A 26,814-nucleotide genomic window follows, 5' to 3' on the forward strand; every position below is an offset into this window, starting at 1 on the left:
ATTATGGGTCTTCAAACAACGATTGTTGGTGTTTAGTCCAAGACAGAATCGGTTGATCGTTGAAGTGGCCAGCAAGAGAGGTGGAACTAATCTCGCATGAATATTCCTTTAATTCCATGTATAGTTCCCCTACGTGGGATATTTTTTACTTTCTAACTGTCTAGAATTTGCCTAGAGTTAAAGGACGAATTTTCTCCTCTCTTGTCAAATGCGTAAGTTCCTTACTAAGCTAGGCCTATAGCAAATCAATTTGTGGACGACGCCTCTGAACTCCCGTAAAGAGAAATTCCGAATAGCCTTACTTGGGAGAATACGAGTAAAAGGCCAAGCGGGCTCAAAGATGGGTAACTCCGTATCATCCCAATTGGCTCTTAGTCATTTCAAACTCTAAATTATGCTTATTTTATTCTCGACGGGGATTGCCAACTGTTTTGAGAACAATATAGCAAAAAACGAACCAACCATGGACGCCAACATCACCACGGCCTAGTGGTTGGGGGAATGACAGTGGTCCGAGGCATCCCGGGTTCGATCCCGAGATTTGGCATCAATGTACAAAGATTAATAAAAACTTTTTTGCTTCGCGATTCAGGTCCGATTGAAACTCAGCCAAGATGGTTACGGAACCCGGAGAGATAACATCCACGACACGGTCGATCCCGGATGAATTGATCTTTTCAATTCAAAGTTTGCAAGGAATACGTACAAGGGTAAAGCGGTATCGTTTCAACTCGTTTAGAACGTGAGAACGTACATTGACGCTTTCCCTTTTGATTTTTACAGGGTTTGCCTTTCCGGATAGGGAAGTATCCATTCTCCTGAAAAATTAATGAAGTGAGAAATTCCTGGAGCCTTTGACAATCTCATGTCTCAAACTAGATAATGAAGTTTTGCAACTCATTTGCATGAGCAGGGGCAACTCACAATTCACGCCCTTAAGAATTTTCTTACGTGCTTGCACCAAGATAAAAAGTTGCTACATTTTATATGCTCGAAAACACTCATACATTGCATAGTTTGTGCATGATTGTTCCTCGTATTTAATTTACCAACTCTGAATAAGGAACATGAACTACATAAGATACATCAAATGTATGGAATGGGGCATGACAGGATGATGAAAGGCAATCATTTCCCAAACACGTCCAATTTTTTCAGGCGAGATGAACGGTGGCAAAATTCCGCATTCCCCGAGGTAAAGAGTTTTCTCGCGAAAGGTACGATAAGCGAAGTGACGGAGGCGTTCATTTCTCTATCTAAACACTACGGGTGATCCATTGATTACCCCTTTTGAGCGATGGTTTCATTTCTTTACCCCTGTCAAGAACCACTCCACATCGGGGTCCAGACGGGTTAATTCTAGCAGCAACACGAGGTAAATGGTTAGAAATTTTCTTGCTCGGACTAACATTAATCTTCGGGTGTTTCTTTGCATTTATACTCAAATTTTAGTTCAAGTGCCTTAGGATGATGAAGAGCATTCACTTCTCTATCTATACACTTCATTCTTTGCATAGCCCACTTGAGCCCGCAAATTCATTTCTTAAACCCCCGTTGGTGATCATTTGCTCATTCCAAAGACGAAGATAGCATTTTCCCAAGGATTAGAATTGGAGATGGTCGGGTCAACAGAGAATTCCCGAATGGACTCATTTCTTGTATGCTAGATTTTTTTATGTTTACATAATTTTTCTTTGTAAATGTTTATGTTTGTTGTAATTCCTGGTTAAAAATCATTGGATTGTAAAAAAAAAAAAAAAAAAAAAAAAAAAAAGGCAAACTCAACTTAAAGGAGAAGGGCCCGCTCAAAAAAAAAAAAAAAAAAAAAAAAGATGTCGAAGAGCTCTCAAAGAAAAAGGAAAAGAAATCTCTTCTCGAAAAAAAGAAGAAAAAAAGAAAAATGAGAGTCGGGAGTAAGAAAAGCAAAGGCTGATCTCATATGAAAATTTCGAGCATAGGAAAAGCAAAGTCCCTACCAAAAGTAAGGCCAATGCACATTCATTTGTAAAGTACTTCTGAATTTTGAATGTACATTTTTGCATGTTAAGTTGTAAATTCCATGTATATGTTTGCATTGTGTCTCTTGTAAATCCTTGATGAGACACTTGTTGTGAAGAAGACTCCCCAAGAAATCGGTTTGTAAAGTGCAATTTTCAATAGAAAATTACCATCCCTCATTCAATGATGGAATTCTTTCTGAAGACATTTCCGGAAGACCATGATCGGTGACTAGTCGGCGACGATCACCAACGTCAAGCCCCTTCTCATTTAATTTATGAGCCAAAACGAGCCTTTTCGTTCCTCGGTCCCCAATCCTAGCCTACGTTATAACCATCCAAAGTCTCTTCCGATTAGGGCACTTGAGTTAACGTAGAGTTAAATGATTTTAAGCATCACTCGAAGAAGTTCGAGCAAGATTATTTCTCTCTCATTTTTGCAGGATTCTTGACTTGTAAATCCGGAGCAAATAATGAAGAAATTCATTTCAGCGACCTTGACTCAACTAGAGTCCCCTTTGTAAACCTTTGACCTAGCCCTCATTACGGTCCTAATCAAGACCTCCGAGATCGGCTCGGTCGTATCAATTGCGAGATTACTTGGATCCTTACCGAATGCGATGATGGAAAGATTGAGTGATTTCTCTTGAATCCTGCAGACGGGATAAATAGCTTTTCTCGAGAGTGAGAGAAAGCCCTTTCGGATTGAAGTCCCCCATTCAGCTCACATTCGAGGTATTCGTCATGTGAGAACCTCTCTGGACAAAATTGGTAATGCAAACTTGACAGAATGGTTATGCATGAACCATAGTATGAGTGATTGCATTATACTCATTGTTGAATATGTTTGTGTGTGTTACCTCGACATTCTATGATACGTAATACATTCCCGATGTTCGAGTTCCCTCCCAAGGTCTCGAAATTCATCCAAGGATTATTGAATGAGCAAGTTTTGTTGGCAAATGCCTACCGGTACGATACAGCAATCTGTTTCGTTCCTTGATTAATCGTTTGGAGAACCCGGGTAAGTTTTCTGAACCCCTTTTCAAATTAACAACTCTTCGATGATAGTTGTTATGATTCAATTCGGGCAATATGCCCCTTTTGTACTTATCGATTCCATTCAATGGTGCTCCTATCAAACATTGTTCAATTCGGGCAAGTATGCCTCTTTCGTCAGTCGTGAAGACATATGCATTGGCGATCTTGACATCTTATCAAATCATAACGACGTAGCTCTTATGATTTCAGTCTCGAATCACGAAGACGTATGCACGGTGATCTTGACCTTTAGTCGGCTCATAATGACATAGCTCTTATGATTTTCGGCTCCTTTATCAAATCATGAAGACATAAGCACCCATGGTTTTGATCCAAACCAAATCATAATGACGTAGCTCTTATGATTTTGATTCCCTTTTATCGAATCGTGAAGACATATGCCTTTGGCGATTTCGACATTTAATCAACTCACAACGACGTAGCTCTTGTGAACTTGATTTCACTTCTTTCGACTCACAACGACGTAGCTCTTGTGATCTCAAACGACACACATATCTTGCGCTGTCTTGCATTAGGGAGAAGTCTCGATAACGGATAAGGCACCGATACCTTAAAATCCTTGCATCTGCAAAAAGAAGCTTGGAAATTAAGAGAACCATTAGCTTACGAGAAATTTGGTAAAACAGGTATTCTTGTATGCGATCCATGTGCAGAGTTTCTCTAACATGAAAAATGAGAAGTTTTGACACATGTTATTTACAGTCTTGCATATCATGCATCACTTCATTACATAAAAATGGGATTAAAACTCCCGCCAAAAAGTTCATCCATAATTTGCCTTTGTCAAAATTTAGGATTCAATTTTGTCTTTGAGCGGAACCTCTACGAGCCTCCACTCAAAGAGGGGCAGCTGTTGACGCCTAAATTTTGACTAATCTATTTTTTGCATAAAAATTATAAAAAATCATCTCATATATTTATTTTTAGCGTACATTGCATTGGCATATAATTGGGCAAGCGAGAACACTTAATTTAGCATGCGTCTAGACTAGGCACGGGATGGAAAAATATACCGAGAAGATTTGAAACTTCAGGGACTGTATTGCAAATACTTAAAACTTCGGGGACTGTATGTGCAAATACTTGAAACTTCGGGGACTGCATTGCAAATACCAAGAGAAGATGAAGAAGGGAAGATGATGAAGGGAAGATGATGAAGGGAAGGTGATGAAGAGAAGATAAAGAAGAGAAGATAATGAAAGGAAGATGGTGAAGGGAAGATGAAGAAGAGAAGATGAATATGATGAAGGGAAGGTGATGAAGAGAAGATGATGAAGAGAAGATGAAGAAGGGAAGATGATGGAGAAATTTGGCTATAAAAGGGGGAAGAGTTCTTGAGAATTGAAGGAGGGAGTGAAAGAGAATTGAGAGAGTTTTAGAGTGAAAGAGAATTGAGAGAGTTTTAGAGTGGAAGAGAATTGAGAGAATTTGTGAGAGAAATTCTTTAGAGAGGAAAAAAGAGAGTTCTTGAGAAAAATCGTAAGAGAAAATTTGAGAGTGAAGAAAAGAGTTTTAGTCGAGCATCATCTTCGACGAGTCCCGGCACGTACTTCGCCTCTCGCCATCCAACAACGCCATTGCTTGCCTTTTTTCGACGATAGCCACGTTCTTCCAACTCCGAGATCTTGAAGGAAGCCATAACGTGTACGTGAGTAAGATTTTGTGGAATAGAAGGTAACCCTTTCCATCTCGATCTACAAAAATGTAATCGTTTGGTGTGAACATTTGTTTGTTTATTTTAGACATGTCACGTGTCCCAAAATTTAGCATTATTACATGTTAATTTATTTTTGTAAATACTCGTGATTGGCTGCGTTTTCTTTCTTTCTAAATCATCCATGGTGTATATCGTACAAAGTTCAATGTTTTACATCCCCATAAAAAAGAAGAAAAAACCAAAAAAATTGCATCTTTGAATTTCAAGTAAAATCCATCAAAATTGCCAAATCAAATATTTTTCATGAAAATGGTACCGAAAGGGCGTTAGAGTAATCTAGCGTAACCAAATCCCCGAATTCAAAATCTCCGGTTCGCGGAAATAAGATAGTTTTCTCCCGCTATTTTATTTAGGTTTCTAATCAACCTACCGAAAATGATTAGTGGCGACTCCAAATTCAAAACACGTTGCATGTTAATTATTTGAACCTTAAGTTGCGATTTGGTACGGACTTGGGAGAATCCGAGTTAGGTTAGTTAATTAATTAACCCGATAATCCATTAGCCCGAAAATTAACTTGTTTATTTTTTAGGTCGTGACACGGGACTCGTCGAAGATGATGCTCGACTAAAACTCTTTTCTTCACTCTCGAATTTTCTCTTCTGATTTTTCTCAAGAACTCTCTTTTTCCTCTCTACAAATTCCTCTCAAAAACTCTCTCAAAATTCTCTCAATTCTCTTCCACTCTCCCTCAAAAACTCTCTCAATTCTCTTCTACTCTCTCTCTCAATTCTCTTCCACTTCCCCCTTCTAAAACTCTTCTCAAGAGCTCTCTACCTTCTCTATCACCAAAATTCTCCTCCTCAATTCTCAAGAACTCTCCCTCTTTTATAGCCAAATTTCTCCATCATCTTTCCTTCTTCATCTTCTCTTCATCATCTTCCCTTCATTATCTTCCCTTCATCACCTTCCCTTCATCATCTTCCCTTCTTCATCTTCTCTTCATCATCTTCCCTTCATCATCTTCCCTTCTTCATCTTCTCTTCATCATCTTCCATTCTTCATCTTCTTTTGGTATTTGCAATACGAGTCCCCCGAAGTTCCAAGTATTTGCAATGCGATCCCTGAAATTTTAAGTATTTGCAATACAGTCCCGAAGTTTCAAATCTTCTCGGTGTATTTTTCCATCCCGTGCCTAGTCTAGACGCATGCTAAAGTAAGTGTTACGCTTGCCCAATTATATGCCAATGCAATGTACGCTAAAAATAAATATGTGAGATGATTTTTATTTAGAACTAAAATTAGTTCTAATTTTTATGCAAAAATAGATTAGTCAAAATTTAGGCGTCAACGGCTGCCCCTCTTTGAGTGGAGGCTCGTAGAGGTTCCGCTCAAAGACAAAATTGAATCCTAAATTTTGACAAGTGCAAATTATGGATGAACTTTTGGCGGGAGTTTTAATCCCATTTTTATGTAATGAAGTGATGCATGATATGCAAGACTGTAAATAACATGTGTCAAAACTTCTCATTTTTCATGTTAGAGAAACTCGCACATGGATCGCATACAAGAATACCTGTTTTACCAAATTTCTCGTAAGCTAATGGTTCTCTTAATTTCCAAGCTTCTTTTTGCAGATGCAAGGATTTTAAGGTATCGGTGCCTTATCCGTTATCAGAGACTTCTCCCTAATGCAAGACAGCGCAAGATATGTGTGTCGTTTGAGATCACAAGAGCTACGTCGTTGTGAGTCGAAAGAAGTGGGATCAAGTTCACAAGAGCTACGTCGTTGTGAGTTGATTAAATGTCGAAATCGCCGGTGCATATGTCTTCACGATTCGATAAAGGGAACCAAAATCATAAGAGCTACGTCGTTATGATTTGGTTTGGATAAAAAATATGGGTGCTTATGTCTTCATGATTTGATAAAGGAGCCGAAAATCATAAGAGCTATGTCATTATGAGCCGACTAAAGGTCAAGATCACCGGTGCATACGTCTTCGTGATTCGAGACCGAAATCATAAGAGCTACGTCGTTATGATTTGAAGAGATGTCAAGATCGCCGGTGCATATGTCTTCACGTCCCGAGATTGAAACCATAAGAGCTACGTCGTTATGATTTGATAAGATGTCAAGATCGCCAGTGCATATGTCTTCACGTCCCGAGATTGAAACCATAAGAGCTACGTCGTTATGATTTGATAAGATGTCAAGATCGCAAGTGCATATGTCTACACGACTTGACGGAAGAGGCATATTGCCCGAATTGAACAATATTTGATAGGAGCACCATCGAATGGAATCGATAAGTACAAAAGGGGCATATTGCCTGAATTGAATCATAACAACTATCATGAGAAGAGTTGTTAATTTGAAAAGGGGTTCAGAAAACTTACCCGGGTTCTCCAAACGATTAATCAAGGAACGAAGCTGATTGTCGTATCGTACCTGGTAGGCATTTGCCAAGCAAAACTTGCTCATTCAATAATCCTTGGATGAATTTCGAGACCTTGGGAGGGAACTCGAACATCGGGAATGTATTACCTATCATAGAATGTCGAGGTAACACACACAAACATATTCAACAATGAGTATAATGCAATCACTCATACTATGGTTCATGCATAACCATTCTGTCAAGTTTGCATTACCAATTTTGTCCGAGGGAGGTTCTCACATTACGAATACCTCGAATGTGAAATTGAATGGGGGACTTCGATCCAAAGGGCTTTCTCTCACTCTCGAGAAAAGCTATTTATCCTGTCTGCGAGGATTCAAGAGAAATCACTCAATCTTTCCATCATCGCATTCGATAAGGATCCAAGTAATCTCGCAATTGATACGACCGAGTCGATCCGGAGGTCTTGATTAGGACCGTAATGAGAGCTAGGTCAAAGGTTTACAAAGGGGACTCCAGTTGAGTCAAGGTTGCTGAAATGAATTTCTTCATCATTTGCTCCGGATTTACAAGTCAAGAATCCTGCAAAAATGAGAGAGAAATAATCTTGCTCGAACTTCTTCGAGTGATGCTTAAAATCATTTAACTCTACGTTAACTCAAGTGCCCTAATCGGAAGAGACTTTGGAGGGTTATAACGTAGGCTAGGATTGGGGACCGAGGAACGAAAAGGCTCGTTTTGGCTCGAAATTAAATGAGAAGGGGCTTGACGTTGGTGATCATCGTTGACTAGTCACCGATCTTGGTCTTCTGGAAATGTCTTCGTAAAGAATACCATCATTGAATGAGGGATGGTAGATTTCTACTGAAAATTGCACTTTGCAAACCGATTTCTTGGGGAGTCTTCTTCATAACAAGTGTCTGTCAAGGATTTGCAAGAGACACAATGCAAACATGTACATGGAATTTACAACTTAACATGCAAAAATGTACATTCAAAATTCAGAAGTACTTTACAAATGAATGTGCATTGGCCTTGCCTTGCTTTTCCTATGCTTGAAATTTTCATATGATATTAGCCTTTGCTTTTCTTACTCCCGACTCTCATTTTTCTTTTTTCTTTTTTTCTTTTTTTTCGAGAAGAGATTTCTTTTCCTTTTTCTTTGAGAGCTCTTCGACATCTCTTTATTTTGCTTTTTTTTTTTTTTTGTTTTTTTTTCGAGAGCGGGCCCTTCTCCTTTAAGCTGAGTTTGCCTCTCCTTTTTTTTTTTTTACAATCCCATGATTTTGAATCGGGAATTACAACAAACATAAACATTTACAAAGAAAAATTATGTAAACATAAAAAATCTAGCATACAAGAAATGAGTCCATTCGGGAATTCTCTGTTGACCCGACCATCTCCAATTCTAATCCTTGGGAAAATGCTATCTTCGTCTTTGGAATGAGCAAATGATCACCAACGGGGGTTTAAGAAATGAATTTGCGGGCTCAAGTGGGCTATGCAAAGAATGAAGTGTATAGGATAGAGAAATGAATGCTCTTCATCATCCTAAGGCACTTGAATTAAAATTCGAGTATAAATGCAAAGAAACACCCGAAGATTAATGTTAGTCCCAAGCAAGAAAATTTCTAACCATTTACCTCATGTTGTTCTTTGGAATTAACTCGTCCGGACCTCGATGTGGGGTGGTTCTTGGCAGGGGTAAAGAGATGAAACCACCGCTCAAAAGGGGTAATCAATGGATAACTTTGTAGTGTTTGGGATAGAGAACTGAATGCCTCCTGTCATTTCGGCTATCGTACCTTTTGCGAGAAAACCTTTTACCTTGTGAAATGCGGCACTTAGCCACCGTTCAGCTCTCCTGAAAAAATGGGACGTGTTTGGGAAAGGATTGCCTTTCATCATCCTGCCCTGCCCCATTCCATACATTCGATGTATCTTATGTAGTTCATGTTCCTTATTCAGAGTTGGTAAATTAAACATGAGGAACAGTCATGCGCAAACTATGCAATGTATGAGTGTTTTTGAGCATATAAAATGCAGCAACTTTTTATCTTGGTAGACAGAATTCGCAAGCACATAAGAAACTTCTTAGGGCGTGGATCGTGAGTTGCCCCTACTCATGCAAATAAGTTGCAAAACTTCATTATCTGGTTCGAGACATGAGATTGTCAAAGGCTCCAGGAATTTCTCATTTCATTAATTTTAGGGAGAAGGGATACTTCCCTATCCGGAAAGGCGGTGACCCTGTAAAAATCAAAAGGGAAAGCATCAATGTACGTTCTCATGTTCTAAACGAGTTGAAACGATCTTGCTTTACCCTTGTACGTATTCCTTGTAAATTTTGAATTTGAAAAGATCGATTCATCTGGATCGGATTGTATGTTTGTGATGTTATCTCTCCGGTTTTGTAACCATCTGGGCTGAGCTTCAATCGGCATTGAACTGCGAAGTAAAAAGATTTTTATTAATCTTTGTACATTGACGCCTAAATCCTAGGATCGAACCCGAGACGCCTCGGACCACTATCATTCCCCCGACCACTAAGGTTGTGGTGTTGGTGATTTTCAACTTGTCATTGACATTCATCGGGATCTCGATTGTACCCGGGAGAAACCGTCCATGAATGAGAACAATTCAAACCTCTCGTATCGAATACGCCCATCCTTCTTTATGACTTGGGACTATATTGGCAACCAATCGGAATATTCTGTAGTCTCAAGGAATCCGACGTCAAGCACCTTCATGACTTCCTCTTTGATCTTCCGGACCAATTCTAGTCTGGCCCTCCTTGACTTTTGCACCAGCGGCTTAGCCGAAAGATCTGTCGGCAAACAATGTTCGACAATGGAACGGTCAAGACCGGGCATATCTGCATAGGACCAGGCGAAAATGTCCCGGTAATCCTTCAGGAGCTTAGTCAAGCGCTCGATCATCTCTTTGGAAAGGTTTGCCCCGATCTTAACATCTTTAGGGTTTTCCGCATCGCCTAGGTCGACCGAGACAGTTTGTTCACCGGTCAAGGGCTTGATCTCCTCATGTCGTTCGAAATCCCGACGAATTTCCTCATAATCTGGATTGGACTCATCTAGGTCGTATACTTCTGAATCCACTAAGTTCCCCTCCCCTTGAAACATAAAGTAACAAAATCAAAAGGACAAACGGGGCTTAATTGCGGTATGATTTTTTTGAAGAACTTTTTTTTATTTTTATTTTTTCAAAACCGTGGGACATGAATTCTTGAAGAAGTCCAACCCTTAGTTCTTACCATGATGACAAACTTGTTGGTCGTTGGTTATCGTCATCGGGTTGGTTTGGGATACTTCAACAAGATTCGAAAAATGGTGCAATTTTATTGATATGAAATTACATCTTCTAGGAAAGAAAATCCAAGAGTGCAAGACATAATAGAAATCCAAATGCAATCCAAAATCTAAAGGAAACGGAAAATGTCCCACGTAGGGGATTGTATAAACATAATGATGTTACTCCGAATCTAAACCCTCCAGTGGATCATCACATATGGCATTAATGAATGATTTGGAAGGTTTAGGCGCCGGGTAAGGTTCCTCCTTATGCGCTCCGTCTTCAGATATAGCAGCAATGGTTACATCATCAAAACAACCGGCGATATCGAAGACTCCTTCATCCTTACTAGCACCAACCTGTCTGATTCCCAGCCCGAATACATCATTAATTTTACCAGAATGATCCGGCAAAGGATTATTCTGGATATTTGGCTGTTTGTTGTCTTGGAACGAGAATGCCTTAGAATCGAGAAGATCTTGAATCCGATGCTTGAGCACGAAACAGCCGTCGGTGTTATGTCCGAGCTCCCCGCAATGGTAATCACATTTCTTTGATGGATCATATCTCGGCGAGCTCGTGTCACTGGGTCGTAGAGGCTCGGAAGTCGGTAAACCTTTCTTACGCAGAACCGCAAGTACCTGCGACGGGGTTCCTGGTAGAGGGGTAAACCGTCGAGGAGACCGTTGATTCTCTCTTTGTCGTTGCACGCCGAAATTGGCCTGCTGCTGATTTGGAACCCGTACGACTGGCGTCCGGGTCGTGGGTTTTTGGCTGTAGGTCATGTTGACCTGTGGGGCCGGCTCATTGTCTTTCCTTACCGCAAACCTCTTAGTCGTTGTGGTGACATCATCGTACCAGCCTTTCTTCATACCGTTCTCGATTTCTTCAGCCATTGCGATGAGATGGCTGAATGACGTGGCAGCGGATCCCAAAATTCGGGTTCTCATAACTTGCGGCAGAGTGGAAACAAACAATTTCATGAGCTCCCTTTCGGGAGGGACCGGTTTCATCGAGATGCCACGTTCCTCCACCTGGTAGCATACTGCTTGATTGTTTCTCCTCTCTTCATCTCAAGCTGTTCAAGATCTTCTCCGGTGGTCAGCACGTCCAAGTTAAAGCTAAAATGTTTGATGAAAGCATTAGCTGCCTTCTCCCAATCATCCATCCGGTAGATCTCGTAGTCCGTATACCATCTCATGGCAGCTTCTTTTAAACTAGCCTGGAAAGTCTGGACCATTAGGGGGCCGTTGATCGCATACTTGTTCATTCTTGCCTGGTACATACGGACGTGCTGAACCGGGTTGGAAGTTCCATCATACTTCTCAAAGTCGGGCATCTTGAACTTCTCCGGCACTGTGACCTTTGAAAAGACAGACATGTCAATTTGGGGTATGTTGTGAGTCCCCTCGACCTCTCGGATCCTCTGTTCCATTTGGGCCAACCGCTTGGCCGTATCACCATTCAACCCGGGGGCCACGGGGCTGGCTTGGGAGATTAGGACTACGGGCGGCGTGCCCGAGCTCACACCTGTGAAGATCACATCTTCTAGCGGCATTGTCTGATAGGGAGCAGTTTCCAGGGCTTTACCGGAGTTATCCGCAGGAGGAATTCGAGCGGGAATGATTAGCGGCGGGCTGGAGGTGGATGATTGCAGTTTGGTGGCGAAGGCGGCCATCATTTCCTCCATCTTTCGGGACATCATCCCTTCAAAGCGCTCGGTCAATGAGTTAAGTTTTTCGTCCGGGGCAGCAGCGATAGTGGCGTTAATGTCGGCCATCCTCTTTGAGATTGATCGAGTAATATGTGGAGGATCCGTGATAAATTACCTGTACACAGTAACAAACCCAAAATTAGTACATGGAGCAAGAATAGCGAGCCGGCCCATGGCATCCCTCTAGACTCAAACGAACAAAGTGATTATGACCAAAGGATTGAAACATGTAATTTTCAGTTTGTCCGCTTTTACGAAAAAATTCGTATTAATTCGTACGTTGATCAAAACATGTCCAAATTTTACGAGCTTATAGTTGAGAAGGTGATGAACAACTTTTATGTTGGCCAATCAGACTAGAAATGCACGGATCAAATCAGTTTAATGTGTCTTTCCAAAAGAATCACGTTCAGAAAACTGTTATAACCGCATGTTGTTGAAAAAACGAAGGGCCATCTTAAATTATGAATTTAATTCTGAAATTTTGCAAGATATTAGTTGAAACATAGGTCTACAACTTTCGTGTTTGGCACTTACTCAAATCTCGATCGTAGAATTTAGTAAAAATCGCACAACAGGAATAAGTCAAATCAGAATTGAGGACAACTGATGAAATTGTAAAAGCTACGGAAGCAAAGTGCGAAATTGGAAATAAGACAACGATACTCCTAAACAATCAACCTAAACCATGGACCGGCCCAAAATAAAAATGAGATAATAGGGTATAAGAGACAAGAAATTACCTCTCATACGAAGAAAATGACAATCACAAAGACATGCGCATGAATTGTGAGTTTAAATCTTATTCTATCTATCCAAAAGTCTTTTGCAAAGTGAAATGATGAACGAAACGACATGTCGCAGCCTCGCGCACAGTCATCATGACTAGTCGCAACCTCGCGTACAATAGTCATGACTAGTCGGGTCCAATCACTTCGGCTTGGTTCGGTCGACAAGGGCAATTTTTATGCATCGTAGCCTCACGTGTATGAGAACGACCCTTGAGCCATTTTTTGGAAAAATTTTCGGGATCCGGATGGGATAACCTTTAGCGAAACCTTACCGCCAAGGTTAAAGAACCATCTAAATACCATCTTAAAACTATTAGTGTGACCCAGGTCCGGTCACGGGTTGTGTGCGATGTAGTGCAAATACGATAAATCATGCACAACAATTAAAGGCAAATACCGCTTCAATGATTCAAAAGTTAAATCACAATTCCAATTCACCAAGCCTGCAAAACAAAGGGTTAGCCGATCACTCCTCCCCTTATAACTCCCAATCTGCAAAAACATTTAACACCTAAGAATGAGAATTCAACCAAAGTTTTCCAAATCAAGTGATTTCTTTTTTCATGAAATTATCTGGCCTAAGTCCTCTTTGGATCCCCAGATGAGTCGCCAAGCTGTCGCGACCTTAAAAAAAATAAACGGGTTAATTTTCGGGCTAATGGATTACCGGATTAATTAATTAGATTAATTAACCTAGTTCGAGCTCTCCCAAGCTCTACCAAATCGCAACTTATGGTTCATGTGATTTTCTTGCAAAAGATTTTTTCATTTTTGGAGCCGCCACTAATCATTTTCGGTAGGTTGATTAGAAACCTAAATAAAATAGCGGGAGAACTATTTTATTTCTGCGAACCGGAGATTTTGAATTCGGGGATTTGGTTACGTCAGATTTCTCTAACGCCCTTTCGGTACCATTTTCATGAAAAATATTTGATTTGGCAATTTTGATGGATTTTACTTGAAATTCAAAGATGCAATTTTTTTGGTTTTTTCTTCTTTTTTATGGGGATGTAAAATATTGAACTTTGTGCGATATACACCATGGATGATTTAGAAAGAAAGAAAACGCAGCCAAGCACGAGTATTTACAGAAATAAATTAACACGTAATAATGCTAAAATTTGGAACACGTGGCATGTCTAAAATAAACAAACAAATGTTCAAACCAAACGATTACATTTTTGTAGATCGAGATGGAAATGATTACCTTCTATTACACAAAATCTTACTCACATACACGTTATAGTTCCCTTCAAGATCTCGGAGTTGGAAGAACGCGGCTGTCGTCGAAAATGGCAAGCAATGACGTTGTTGGGTTGCGAGGGGCGAAATATGTGTCGGGACTCGTCGAAGATGATGCTCGACTAAAACTCTTTTCTTCACTCTCGAATTTTCTCTTCTGATTTTTCTCAAGAACTCTCTTTTTCCTCTCTACAAATTCCTCTCAAAAACTCTCTCAAAATTCTCTCAATTCTCTTCCACTCTCCCTCAAAAACTCTCTCAATTCTCTTCTACTCTCTCTCTCAATTCTCTTCCACTTCCCCCTTCTAAAACTCTTCTCAAGAGCTCTCTACCTTCTCTATCACCAAAATTCTCCTCCTCAATTCTCAAGAACTCTCCCTCTTTTATAGCCAAATTTCTCCATCATCTTCTCTTCATCATCTTCCCTTCATTATCTTCCCTTCATCATCTTCCCTTCATCACCTTCCCTTCATCATCTTCCCTTCTTCATCTTCTCTTCATCATCTTCCCTTCATCATCTTCCCTTCTTCATCTTCTCTTCATCATCTTCCATTCTTCATCTTCTTTTGGTATTTGCAATACAGTCCCTGAAGTTCCAAGTATTTGCAATGCAGTCCCTGAAATTTTAAGTATTTGCAATACAGTCCCTGAAGTTTCAAATCTTCTCGGTGTATTTTTCCATCCCGTGCCTAGTCTAGACGCATGCTAAAGTAAGTGTTCTGCTTGCCCAATTATATGCCAATGCAATGTACGCTAAAAATAAATATGTGAGATGATTTTTATTTAGAACTAAAATTAGTTCTAATTTTTATGCAAAAAATAGATTAGTCAAAATTTAGGCGTCAACAAAGAAATCCAAAGTTGTCGATGCGGGACGAGTCGAACAGTTTGTCAATGAGGTTGTTATTCTCTCCGAAATCAATCACAGAAATGTGGTCAAATTATTAGGATTCTGTCCGGAGAGTGAAGCACCTCTACTGGTATATGAATATGTCTCCAATGGAACTCTCTACCAACATCTTCATGATCCAAATCGAGAATTTCCCGTTGCATGGGAGATGCGGTTAAGAATTGCCAATGAAGTTGCCGGGGCTCTTTCGTATTTGCACTTTGCTTCTGCCATACCAGTTTATCATCGGGATATTAAGTCGTCAAACATACTTTTGGACGAAAGATATGGAGCCAAAGTGGCAGATTTTGGAGCTTCCAAATCAATTACCATTGACCAAACTCACTTGACCACAATGGTGAGAGGAACTTTTGGATACTTGGACCCGGAGTACTACCAAACAAGTCGATTTTCGAACAAGAGTGATGTCTATAGCTTTGGGGTTGTCCTTGTCGAGCTACTAACCGGAGAAAAGCCAATTTCTCAAGGGATGGCGGAAGATGGTAGAAATCTGGCCATGTACTTTGTCATTTCGATGGAGGAGAACCGCTTGTTCAATATTCTCGATAAGGAGGTATTAGACCATGGCGAGAAAGAAGTAATCATTGCAGTGTCTAACTTGGCAAAAATATGCTTAAACCCTCATGGAAGGTACAGGCCTTCAATGAAGGAAGTGGCCATGGAATTGGAGCGAGTACGATCACTACAAAATTCCATGGTCGTCCGGCAAAAAGAAGAAGAGATCGATCGCAGAAATGGATCTAACCGTGCTTCGGGTGCGGTTTCCACATTGATCCTATCAAAAGCAGATGTAGAGCTGACTTCATGGGAGGAGGATCAATCATTCTCTTATGATTTGCCGAGATGAAGATGTATTTCGTTGTTTGGGTCCACTTTTCTATTCTATGAAACATCGCAATCTCTTCACTTTCCTTAAGATGTTAGTTATGGGATAATGTTGATCATATTAAGAGGTGCACAAAAATAATAGGACTTTGCCAGCACAAGCATAACAATGTTTGGGAGACGATGAGAATAATAGTATATTGTGAACCACAAATTCTTACAATAGTGGACCTCATAATAATTTTTAATTATTTATTACTTATTTTTTGTGGCCCAAAATAGACTGTTAGCATAACAGTCACCCAAAAATTATTATATAATCAATTTTCAAAATAATATATTAAGACTCCATCAGTTTTCGGATACTAACTACCACATGATACACGGTTTAGGTCTACGTATTCAAGTGTTCTTTTTTATTTTCCAAAAGAAAGACAGCTTTCACTCGGAACGTGAATCTCTCGAAAATGCTAAATGAGAGTTTCGATACTGAAATGACTTTTCGCACACACTCATCTAGAAGGATATTTTGTCCCAACCATTAATATGAGAAAAAATGAATAATTGATCGATTTACGATCATCATTTCGACAAGGGACGAATATTCTCGCAAGTAGTCCAACCTTACCAATTCTGAGAGGTCTTTTGATAGGACTGCAACGCGATCAAATAATATATATATATATATGTATATATTTTGTGTTTGTTGGCCAATACACCATATTAGAATTTTAATCTTGATATGACATTTGAAAATAAAGTTATCGTTGTGTGGTCCTATACGTGTGACTCGTACTTCATATTGAAGTTATGTATTACATAGAAGAAAAATCAATCTATTCAATGGAATAACTTATTTGTGCTGATTATTGTATCAAGCATATCTAATTGAATAAACGGCGTATGTCGGCTTAAGGTTAGAAGATCATATCTTAAAGAAATTAAAGCAACAGTTACTGGGTAATTTTTTTTTTTACTTCTTGTTCTAAATTTGTTTAGTTCATTAATGCTAGAGATGGTGGGGTAAATTAGAAAATCAGTGGAGATTCTTTAGAGGGATATTAAAAGTTGAGTCGAGGCAACCTGAAATTCCGGGACTTCAAGAAGAGAAAGTAATTTTAGTGGCCAATATACTGTGATTCATCCATATGTCCCAGTCACTTTAGCTGATTTAATTCTATTCTATAGGTACAAATACGATAATACAAGAGCTTTGGCATTCCTAGGAGGATGACTTTCTAGAAACACCTAGGGCTCGTGAAGTTATTGGGGAAATTCCCATGATTTCATCTGCATTACTTGTAAAATAGGCTACCATCATGCCTGAGGTATGTTCGATGGAAAATGTGACATAAATTTGCCACGATATTTAGCAAGGAATTGTCATACGAATCATAGACGGACATGCATGCAAAACTCCATCAATGATTGGATTGACGTCAAGTCAACTAGTTTCGTCGGGCGCTAACTGCGGGAGAGAGAGAGAGAGAGAGAGAGAGAGAGAGAGAGTCAGAAAATTAACGAGACATGTTGATTTAGGTTGGGCGGGATTGGATGCGGTAGAGAAAATAATAATAATATGACATGGGAAAGCGTTCTGTAAAGTTGGGTAAATTTAAATGTATCGAAATGGGTCACAAATTCATATGTTAATCCACATTTATGTAGATATATCATATATGGATCACGTTAAACTCAAAATGCGGAACTTGAAAAGTAAAGCAAAAACAAAAGAATGAGTGTTAGTGAGTGAGATAATAGCTTACTTTCAATTCAGATTAATGTTGAGCCAGTTCACAAAGCACCCTTTTTTTAATTTATTTTTTGGGTAAAAAAAGACGTCCATTCTTCACAGATGACAATTTAAGGAGAAAAATTATTAAAATATGAATTGGATCGGGCATAGACTGAGTATGAGCCGGGTCAGGATTGTTTGAGGAGTGATATGGAAGTCCTATGCGGAGTTGGATAGGCCATATACCAAGAATTGTTGTATAGTTTATAAACCGTGTAGAGTAAATCCAATTGAACCGTTGATCATTTGAGCTCCAGGATAAAATGTACGCAACCACGTTGATGCCCACATCAAGTCAATTCAAGTCCCCATGATGCACGCAGCACCACATATCTTGCCAAGAATGCGCGGTCCTCCTTTCCTGGGAGGCTGGGACGGTGTTGTTATGCTAGCCAAGTCCTGGAAGGGAAGTACCTAGATATTTTCAAGCTAGGTCTTGCACTCAAAACTTCAAGGGGGAGCTGCCAATGTTGAAGAAGGAAGACTTAGCTTCGGCCAAGTCCATCATAAGTCATCGTTTGTTGGTTTCATGGATCTATAAATCGGGTTTTCATGCTAATGAATTACTAAGTTAATTAAATTAACTAACCTAGTTCGAGCTCTCTCAAGCTATATTAATTCGTAATTTAAGGTTCAAATATCATGCGGAGACTTTATATTTGGAGTCACAATTAATCAATTTACGGTAGGTTGATCAAACACTTAAATAAAGTCCTGGAAGAAATACTTTATTTCTACGAATCAAAGATTAATGAGTCCGGGGACTTAATTACGCTAATATTTCTATTAACGCAGTTTCGGTACCTTTCGTTTTATTGAAAACATTTAAGAAGGCAGTTTGGATTAATTTTATGTCGAGCCATCCTCTGCTTGGACTTCGATTTGAATCCCCGAACTAACCATACGATGTCAGTTTGATATTGACACCATCAAGCGAGAGAATATCTCATTGTTGAGCCACCCTGCTTAGACTTCGATTCGAGTTCTATTGTCTCCTGACAAGGTTGATCAAGTATTCGATTGATCCGGAATTATATCGGGTAAGGCAAACTTTCCCATTGAAAAGAAAATGTTTGTTATAATTAGATGTCATGAAATAAAAAAAAATTCTATTGTAAGTAAGATTGGTACATTAAGATTACCTAATCATGAAGTATTATCTATAATATTATCATTGGGGTTGAATGAAATCACCTAGCTCCTTGGTGCTTCATCTGAAGGCCTTTTGGAATCCCCGAGTCAGGACTTTTCGGCCCAAGCACTGCCACTTCGTCGAACTCCTTTTCTCGATATCCATCCATCCACATTTAGTTTATAAAGCTAGAAACTTGTTAAGCACACACCCTACTCTAGTTAGAAGTTAATGGATGAATGCGGTACATGACTTTTTATGTTGAGTTTACTCCTGATCTACAAAATTTAAGTACCTTGAAACGTTCCATGCATGTTTCAAATGTTGTAATTATTTTTTCATTAGTTCTTTGGGTTGGACTTTGTAACATTTAATTTCATACCCCAACCTATAAAAGTGTCTCCTATGTCCTTAGAAAGTGAATTATTCACATGAAATAAGCTTCTCTAGGTCCACAAACCCCTAAAACGTCGTTTTTCAAAATGATCCCTCATATAACTTACTGAAAGTAATTAACGAGATATATTTTCATAATAATTTTAGTTTTTGAGCGAGGTAAAATGTTTAGGCATTTAGCAATGATTAGTCTTCTTCTTTTTTTTGTGTTGAGGTTGACGAGAGTCGCATGATTTAGTCTTCGTTCGTTTCCCAAAAAATGAATGATTTGTATTTCCCTAAAAAAGATGTTTTTATTGGTTGAAATAATTAGTCAATGAAAAGATATTTTCATTATTAATAATAGTTTGTGTTTGAATATTTTCGCGGACGATGAAACTTCTTTTCATTTGTTCATTCTCGCAACTTTATGAAGTCCATAATTTCAAATTAGAAACTTAGAGGAGATACTTTCTTGGGATAATAAAAGTTGAGCCGGGGCATCCTAATATTCGGTGACTTGGTGAAAAACAAGTAAATATTAGGTTTCGTTTGTTTTATAGAAAATGAATAACTTGAAAAATATTTCTTCAATAATAATCATTTGTGTTGCTTATAAAAAAGAATGAATGAAAAATTATTGTCAATGATAAAAATCATCCACTAATCATTTCACATAGACATGGCCATATGGAACCGTGGGCCCGGAACCGGCCCATTGACCGGGCCCACGGTTCCAACCCGGCTTTTTAAAAAAAAAAAAAAAAAGGAGGAGACTTGGGGGAAAATTGCCATTGGGCTTAGGAACCGGCGGTTCCGAACCGAAACCGGAACCGACCCGGAACCGGCGGTTCCACCTTTTTAGGAACCGGAACTGCCAGTTCCGGAACCGGAACCGACGGTTCCGTGCAACCGGCCACGTCTAATTTCACAAGATGGAAGAAATTATTTTTTTGAAAAAAAAATCTTGTCAAAATTATCCATCTTTCGAGAAATAAACGGAGCTTTAGTGCCCCACGTATTGTGATTCATCCATATGTCATGTACTTTTAAAGATGTTCATTATTTATGTGTACAAATATAATAACAAGAGTTTTGGCATTCTTAGGATGATGACTTCCTAGAAACACCATGGCGGCAATTATTGTGGATTTCATGATTTCATCAATATTATAATCTCCAAAATCCTCGTATTGGTTTAAGCCCCCATCTAGGATTACTTGCAACATAGGCAGTGACCATACTTGACGTATGGCTAACGGAAGATTATGACATAAATTTGCCACGATATTTAGCAAGAAATACTCATGTGAATAGTACACGGATATGCATGCAGACTACACGAATGATGGCGTTGACGGACCAAAATCAAATGGCAGTCGTAAATAAATTAATGGGAAAAAGAGACAGTGTAGATTAAAGTTTGGCGGGATCAGTTGTGGTAAGGAGTATAACAAAATGATGTGAGGCGATTTTTAAAGGGTAACATAAAGAATTGGATACGTCCGGACTGAAATTCATTTCATGACTAACAGAAGTTCATTTGAACCATCAACCATTTAAGCCAAAAAATGAGATCCATGGGGAAAATTTCAAATAAAGGCCCGAAATCATCTCGTTTTCTCAAATAAGGGCCTCAAGTTAACATTGATTCAAATAAGAGCATAAAGTGACATAGTATATTTTAAATAAGATCCTAAAGTAGCCATAGTGTTTCAAAAAAGGGTATGACCTAAAGCGCATTTTAGTCTTTCCCATTTTGATTTTTCGTTCATTTTTTCTCTATTTTTTCCTTTTTTCTATTTTTTAAAAGTAAAAAAAAAAATAAGAAAGGCCACACAAGCAGGAGGGATTGCTAGTGGGGGGCCGGCGACCTCACTGATCGGAGGCAAGGGCATGTGGCCCTCATGAAAATCGGGAGAGGATCGGGCCCTCTCCCGGATTTGGGCGAGGGTCACCGGCCCTCGTCTTGACTAGGCGGGGGTCGCCGGCCTAGATCCGAGAGAGGGCCCGAAACATACATGTATGATTTTTGTTTTTGGTTTGCGTGCAAAAATGTAACAAGGAAGAAAAGATAGATCGCACGAAAACGCGGCTCCCCTAGAAGGCACGTCTAGAGTGGCATATGGTGTTGAAATTGAAGGATCAAAACGCGTCGAAAGAACAGAACCATACCCAAGTCCCTCGAGCGAGTCAAGGATTCACCACGTGTCGGGCTCACAGAAGCTTACCTCTACTTTACGTATATCTATCTTTGTGTCTATCGACTTGTCTATTCTGTCATTGTATGAATGCCAAGTGCTAGGCACTTTCTTTCTCGGCACCTTTTCTCGAACAGGTTTGGAAGTGCCTAGGTCCTGACCCGTTAACCGGCCCGGTTCCATGGAACCGCCCTCAGGGCCGGTTCGGTTTGTTGGAACCGGCTCGGAACCGCCGGTTCCGGCCGGTTTTATAAAAAAAAAAAAAAAAAAGAAGAAGAAGAAGTAAGTTGAGTGAAAGAGCACTTGGGCTTTGGACCGCGGTTAACCCGGAACCGACCTCTTCAGGGCCGGTTTTACCGTCTACGCCTCTACCTAGGTCTATCTAAGCTGGCCTACCAATGTTTGCGGTTTTCTCAACTACTATAGGCATAGAGCAAACTCTACTTTTACTAGCAAGGCAGGGCACTACTTGTCATCTTGGGACCACTAATGGCAGGATCCAACTGGTAGAGATATGCCTTCAAGTAACCATGTAATAGTTACATATTAGGGATTTCAATTGTGCATTCAAAAATCATATTTAACGAAAATGGTTAAACGAATTATCTCTTGAAGCGTGCTTGAAGACAAGATGGTTTAGATGTTCTTCAATTCGAGCCTCACAAATGTCGAACTTCTAGTTCGGACACACCACCAATCATATGACGAATGAGAAAAACGACACGGATAATCACCACACTAATTGTGCTAGCAATTTCGTGAAAATAACTCTCCACGCTCTCAATATTTTGGTCACAGCAAGAGCAAAAAGTGAGAGAATTTTCTGTTCGCTCTCATACTTTCTCACGGTTCTCACAATGCACACCAAAAAATTTTAACTCTCTGCAACGTTTTCAGGTTAATGTCTTAGCGATGCAATGCACCACGCGCATGATCAGGAGCGGTTGCTGATCGTGCGTTGCACAAGTCAACAAGTAGTTGCTGACCACTTGCACGCATTCCCCTTTTTTTTTGGTTTTCTAAATAATAATAACAATTATTATTATCATAAAAAAAAAGTACACCACCAGCATCGTCATGTATTAGTTAAAGTGTGTGACATCTCTAAATTCATCACCGAGCTAGCAGTACTTTCAAGAGAATTGATTGTCTTGATCAATATCCAGATTCTACAAGCCATGAGTGACATCTAATCTAACAATATGTCATGACTATCCAAACAGTGTAAATACTTTAAAAACATAATGAACATGTTAACTTTGACTACAGTATAATTTAATCCCTATGTCTTACTATATCCTGATCAAACAAAAACCATGAAATATTTGTCAAGTCACCAATTCAATCATATGCACAAATCTAATTTGACATGCATTTATACGAGACATGAATATTTCATTCTCGATTACAACTCCGGCTGAGGATTTCAATGCATTGTCATGATTAGATCGTATAGGACATGATACCCTGCATGTAACAAGGAGACAGATTCCATTTTGCGCACACGTGTGACTACAAACTCTTAAAAGCCTCCGAAATGAATGAATAGTCTGCGCATCATGCTCATGGGTGTTCTGTCTACTCTTTGAATAGCTGCATTGCGTTTTGTCATGTCAATAGAGCATTCTGCAATGCACAACAGCAGATAAAGGATATGATAAGGAAAATGCAAGTTCTCCTAAGATTTTGACTAACGGTATATTTTTTTTTTTTTTTGCATCAAAATATGGCATAGGCGTGGACCATGTTGCAGGAGCTTTGCTTCTTCTTCTATGGAGGTTATCCAGAGTGATGATAAGGAGGAAGAGGCGAAACCAAAATGAAAGATTCTTCAAGCGAAAGGGCGGTGTTTTACTGCAACAGCAACTTTCTTCCGGTGAAGGCAATCATGTAGGGAAAGGAAAAGTGTTCAACTCTAAGGAATTAGAGAAGGCTAACTGCAACTTTTGTAAAGAGAGGATACTTGGACAAGGCGGTCAAGGAACTGTTTACAAGGGAACGCAGGACGATGGAAGAATTGTTGCTGTCAAGAAATCCTATGGAATGGTCGCCGATGTGGGGAAAGTGGAGCAGTTCATTGATGAACTGGTCATCCTGTCGCAGGTTAATCATCGAAATGTGGTCAAGCTATTGGGGTATTTTCTGGAGACGCTGCTACCTCTTCTTGTCCATGAGTTTATCCCCAACAGAACACTCAGTCACTATCTCCATGACCCCAAGAAAGAGCTGGTGCTTTCATGGGAGATGCGCTTGAGAATTGCTGCTGAAGTTGCCAGGGCTCTTTCTTTCTTGCATTCTTCTGCGTCGATACCAATTTACCATCGAGACATCAAGTCGACCAATATAATGTTGGACTACAAGTACAGGGCAAAGATAGTGGACTTAGGGATTTGTAAGTTTGTTGCCATCGACCAAACCCATGTGACAACGCAAGTGCAAGGAACCTTCGGGAGCCTTGATCTAGAATACTTCCAATCTCGTCGGTTCACCGACAAAAGTGATGTTTACAGTTTTGGTGTTGTCCTTGCGGAGCTCTTGACGGGTCAAATGCCAATCTCCATAATTAGGCCTGAAGAGTACAGAGGTTTGGCGACATACTTTAGGCTTTCCATGGAGGAGAACCATTTAGTGGTATTCTTGATTCTGACGTCTTGAAGCAAGGTAAGGAAGAAGAGATTGTGACAGTTGCTTACCTTGCAAAGAGATGCTTAGACCTCAAGGGGAAGAGACGACCTTCAATGAAGGAAGTAGCCACGGAGCTGGAGAGGATAAGAGTTTTGCCAAATCCTTCCCGTGATGTCCATCCACTTCGAGATATTGAATCTGGGTGAGGAACCGTCGCACCGGTGCGCACGCAGACTGCACGCCTAGATTGTCCTTTTGCCAACGTTAAGGTTGTTATGGTTAGTTTTAGGAAGAAATAAAGTTCTAATTATTGGCAGTAATTGGAAATGCACATGTATTCCTTTGATGCGTAATCTTCTTCCTGTCGGATGTCCTATCCATGGCTAATGAGGTGAAATTTAGGTGCTGAAAAATGGGGGCCAACTTGTACTTGATCAGAAGAATTGATTCCTAGTATTTGCACTCGTAATCTAACTCTGTCGTCTGCCGCCTGAATCCCGTCTTTGAGTTCACATCTGCGCAGGTATCATATGTAGTCCCTTCTTTCTGCATGATGGTGCCGGAGAAGTAACTCATGTATGTGGCTTTGGCAATGGTGGTCCCTTGGCTTTTCCACTCCATTCTCTAGCTCACATTCCTACTGCCCAACGGACCAGCACAAGCCGTGGCGTCTCTAGCGAAGGCTGGTTGCTCCCAATACTGCGGAAACGTTGCCATTCGTTTCCCGTTTGGAATCGGAGAAAACTGTTATTGCAACAAATGGTTCGAGATCAAATGCAAGTTTCAGCGCTAATTACAACAAATGGTTGGACGCCCTGCAGATCACTCCGGCTAATTGAAGAAGAACAAGGCATCATTCACGTCCAATCTCCGATCATATACTCGAACTGAATCTGTGTGGGAAATACCAATGCTTCTGTTATCTTGGAAGGAAGTCCATTTGTGTGTTCTCAGACCAATAACAGCTTCGCCCCGATGGGCTGCGATACGCTCGCATTCCTGAGCAACGTGGAGTCCATGGTAACTGGGTGCGGGTTGGTTTGCAATGATGGTATGTTGCTTTGGCATTTGGTCCCTCCTACTTAGGCATAAGTACACCATGAGTGCTTTAACTTGTATACGGTATTCACTTGAGTACCATAACTTTCAAAACGTTCATTTAAGTGTCATAACTTTCAAAAATCGTTCACTTGAGTGCCACGTTAGAGCAAAATCGTTCACTTGAGTGCTACAACAACTTTTCCGGAGTGTCACGTCAGTTTTCCGGCGTGCCACGTCATCTTTCCGATGAGCCACGTCAGCTTTCCGGCTGCCACATCAGCTTTTCCGGCGTCCACGTCAACATGGCACTCAAGTGAACAATTTTTTAAAGTTGTGGCACTTAAGTGAACGTTTTGAAAGTTATGGTACTCAAGTAAACGCCGTACAAAAGTTATGGCACTTCTAGTATACTTTTTCCTTGATTGAGACTCGACTAACTCACTCGAAACTAATCAAGAACACTGCAATGAACTGAGTTACTTTTATTTTGAACAAGTAATCAAGCATTTGCAAAGCTCTAGACATCGAATTGATAAAAGGATAATGATTTAGACTAGTAGCTTTAGCAGTGATTTATATAATTTAGCATGAAACGAAGAAGAAATCAAAATGCAGTATGGATTATATAATGTTTTTTATGTTCTGTTCATATCAGATTAGATTACATACCCTTATTTCCGATGGTGTGTTTATTTCATGAAAAACTTAAGATTTGAAAAATAAATTTTCGAAAAGTAAACGCTTGAATCACTTACAAAAATGAATGAATGCACAATTTTTCATCACCCACGAAAATAGTTAGGCATAAATTATTATTGATAATGAAAATATTTTCCGTTCACTAATTTTTCTAAGAGATATAAATAATCATTTTTCAGTAATTGATCTTCAAATCTCGAGTTTTTCGTGGAGGAAAAGCACCCTTATTTTGGTTAATTTCACGCTAACTTTTGGAATAACTAGGTGTGGATGTATTGTATTAGTATTTGAGCGCCCGCATTCCAAGGACACAAATCTCATAAAGGGTCTGATACTTTCAATTTACAAAGTTCAAAGTCAACCATGATTTGGAAGGCAGTCAAATTAGCTGTGAAGGATAATAGAACTTTATTTAATTATTGCATATTAAATTGTGTATAGGAATGAGGACTGCACATGAATTAAAATAGGGCTAGTTACACAAATAATCCTTCAAATTGGCCCAATGTAAAATGTCGTCCTTAAAATTTTAATCTATTCATATGGTCCATGAACTTTTGCCTTTATCATTGAAGACTATATTATAGTTGCATTTAGTTCAACTTTCTCAATGAGCTTTGAGCCTTTGAAGCCCATCAAGGAAAACTTGGGGTGTTTGCCAAATTTTTTTGAGACCCATTTGGGCAAATGCTAGCCTTGGCGAAGCTGAAAGCCTAAGGATGGTTCTAACCTTTGGCCTTTGGGCTTTCAGCATTTTCGGAAGACCAATTCCTAGCATTTTTTCTTTTTCAAATTTTTCCCTCGTAAGTAATTGTTCATCTTCTGCACGTGGTGAAGGTCCTTCGAGAGTTGCGGAGGCCGGTTGACGGTCGCCGACGACCTTGGCTTGGGGAGGTCGGGGTCGCACAACCCTAGGAGCCATTGCTGTGTTCGCACGACCATCACAAAAGTTGGGGTTGTGTGACCTCTGCGAGGTTCGATTGGCCACAGGAGGCCCTCACGGGACCGCTTGAGGTTGTACGACCTCAGACCATTCTACT

The 26,814-nt window shown here is 39.8% G+C and overlaps 2 protein-coding genes across 2 annotated transcripts in view; both read left to right on the top strand.

The window, feature by feature from the left end:
* Window positions 1-15,928, top strand: part of LOC115729716 (wall-associated receptor kinase-like 1) — a 47,400-nt gene extending 31,472 nt beyond the window's left edge. Inside the window, exon 4 of the mRNA XM_048271840.1 lies at window positions 15,023-15,928. Coding sequence (XP_048127797.1) covers window positions 15,023-15,928 — 906 coding nt within the window. The remainder of the gene's footprint in view (window positions 1-15,022) is intronic.
* A 7,215-nt stretch (window positions 15,929-23,143) lies between these two features.
* On the top strand, window positions 23,144-24,487 carry LOC115729706 (wall-associated receptor kinase-like 10). The gene is given in 2 exon segments (XM_048271026.1): window positions 23,144-24,035; window positions 24,038-24,487. Coding segments are annotated over 2 exon segments (1,038 nt in total). The 5' UTR covers window positions 23,144-23,200; the 3' UTR covers window positions 24,241-24,487.
* The last annotated feature ends 2,327 nt before the right edge of the window (window positions 24,488-26,814 follow it).

This window comes from Rhodamnia argentea, chromosome 10, assembly GCF_020921035.1.
Source record: "Rhodamnia argentea isolate NSW1041297 chromosome 10, ASM2092103v1, whole genome shotgun sequence".
Classification (NCBI taxonomy): Eukaryota; Viridiplantae; Streptophyta; class Magnoliopsida; order Myrtales; family Myrtaceae; genus Rhodamnia; species Rhodamnia argentea.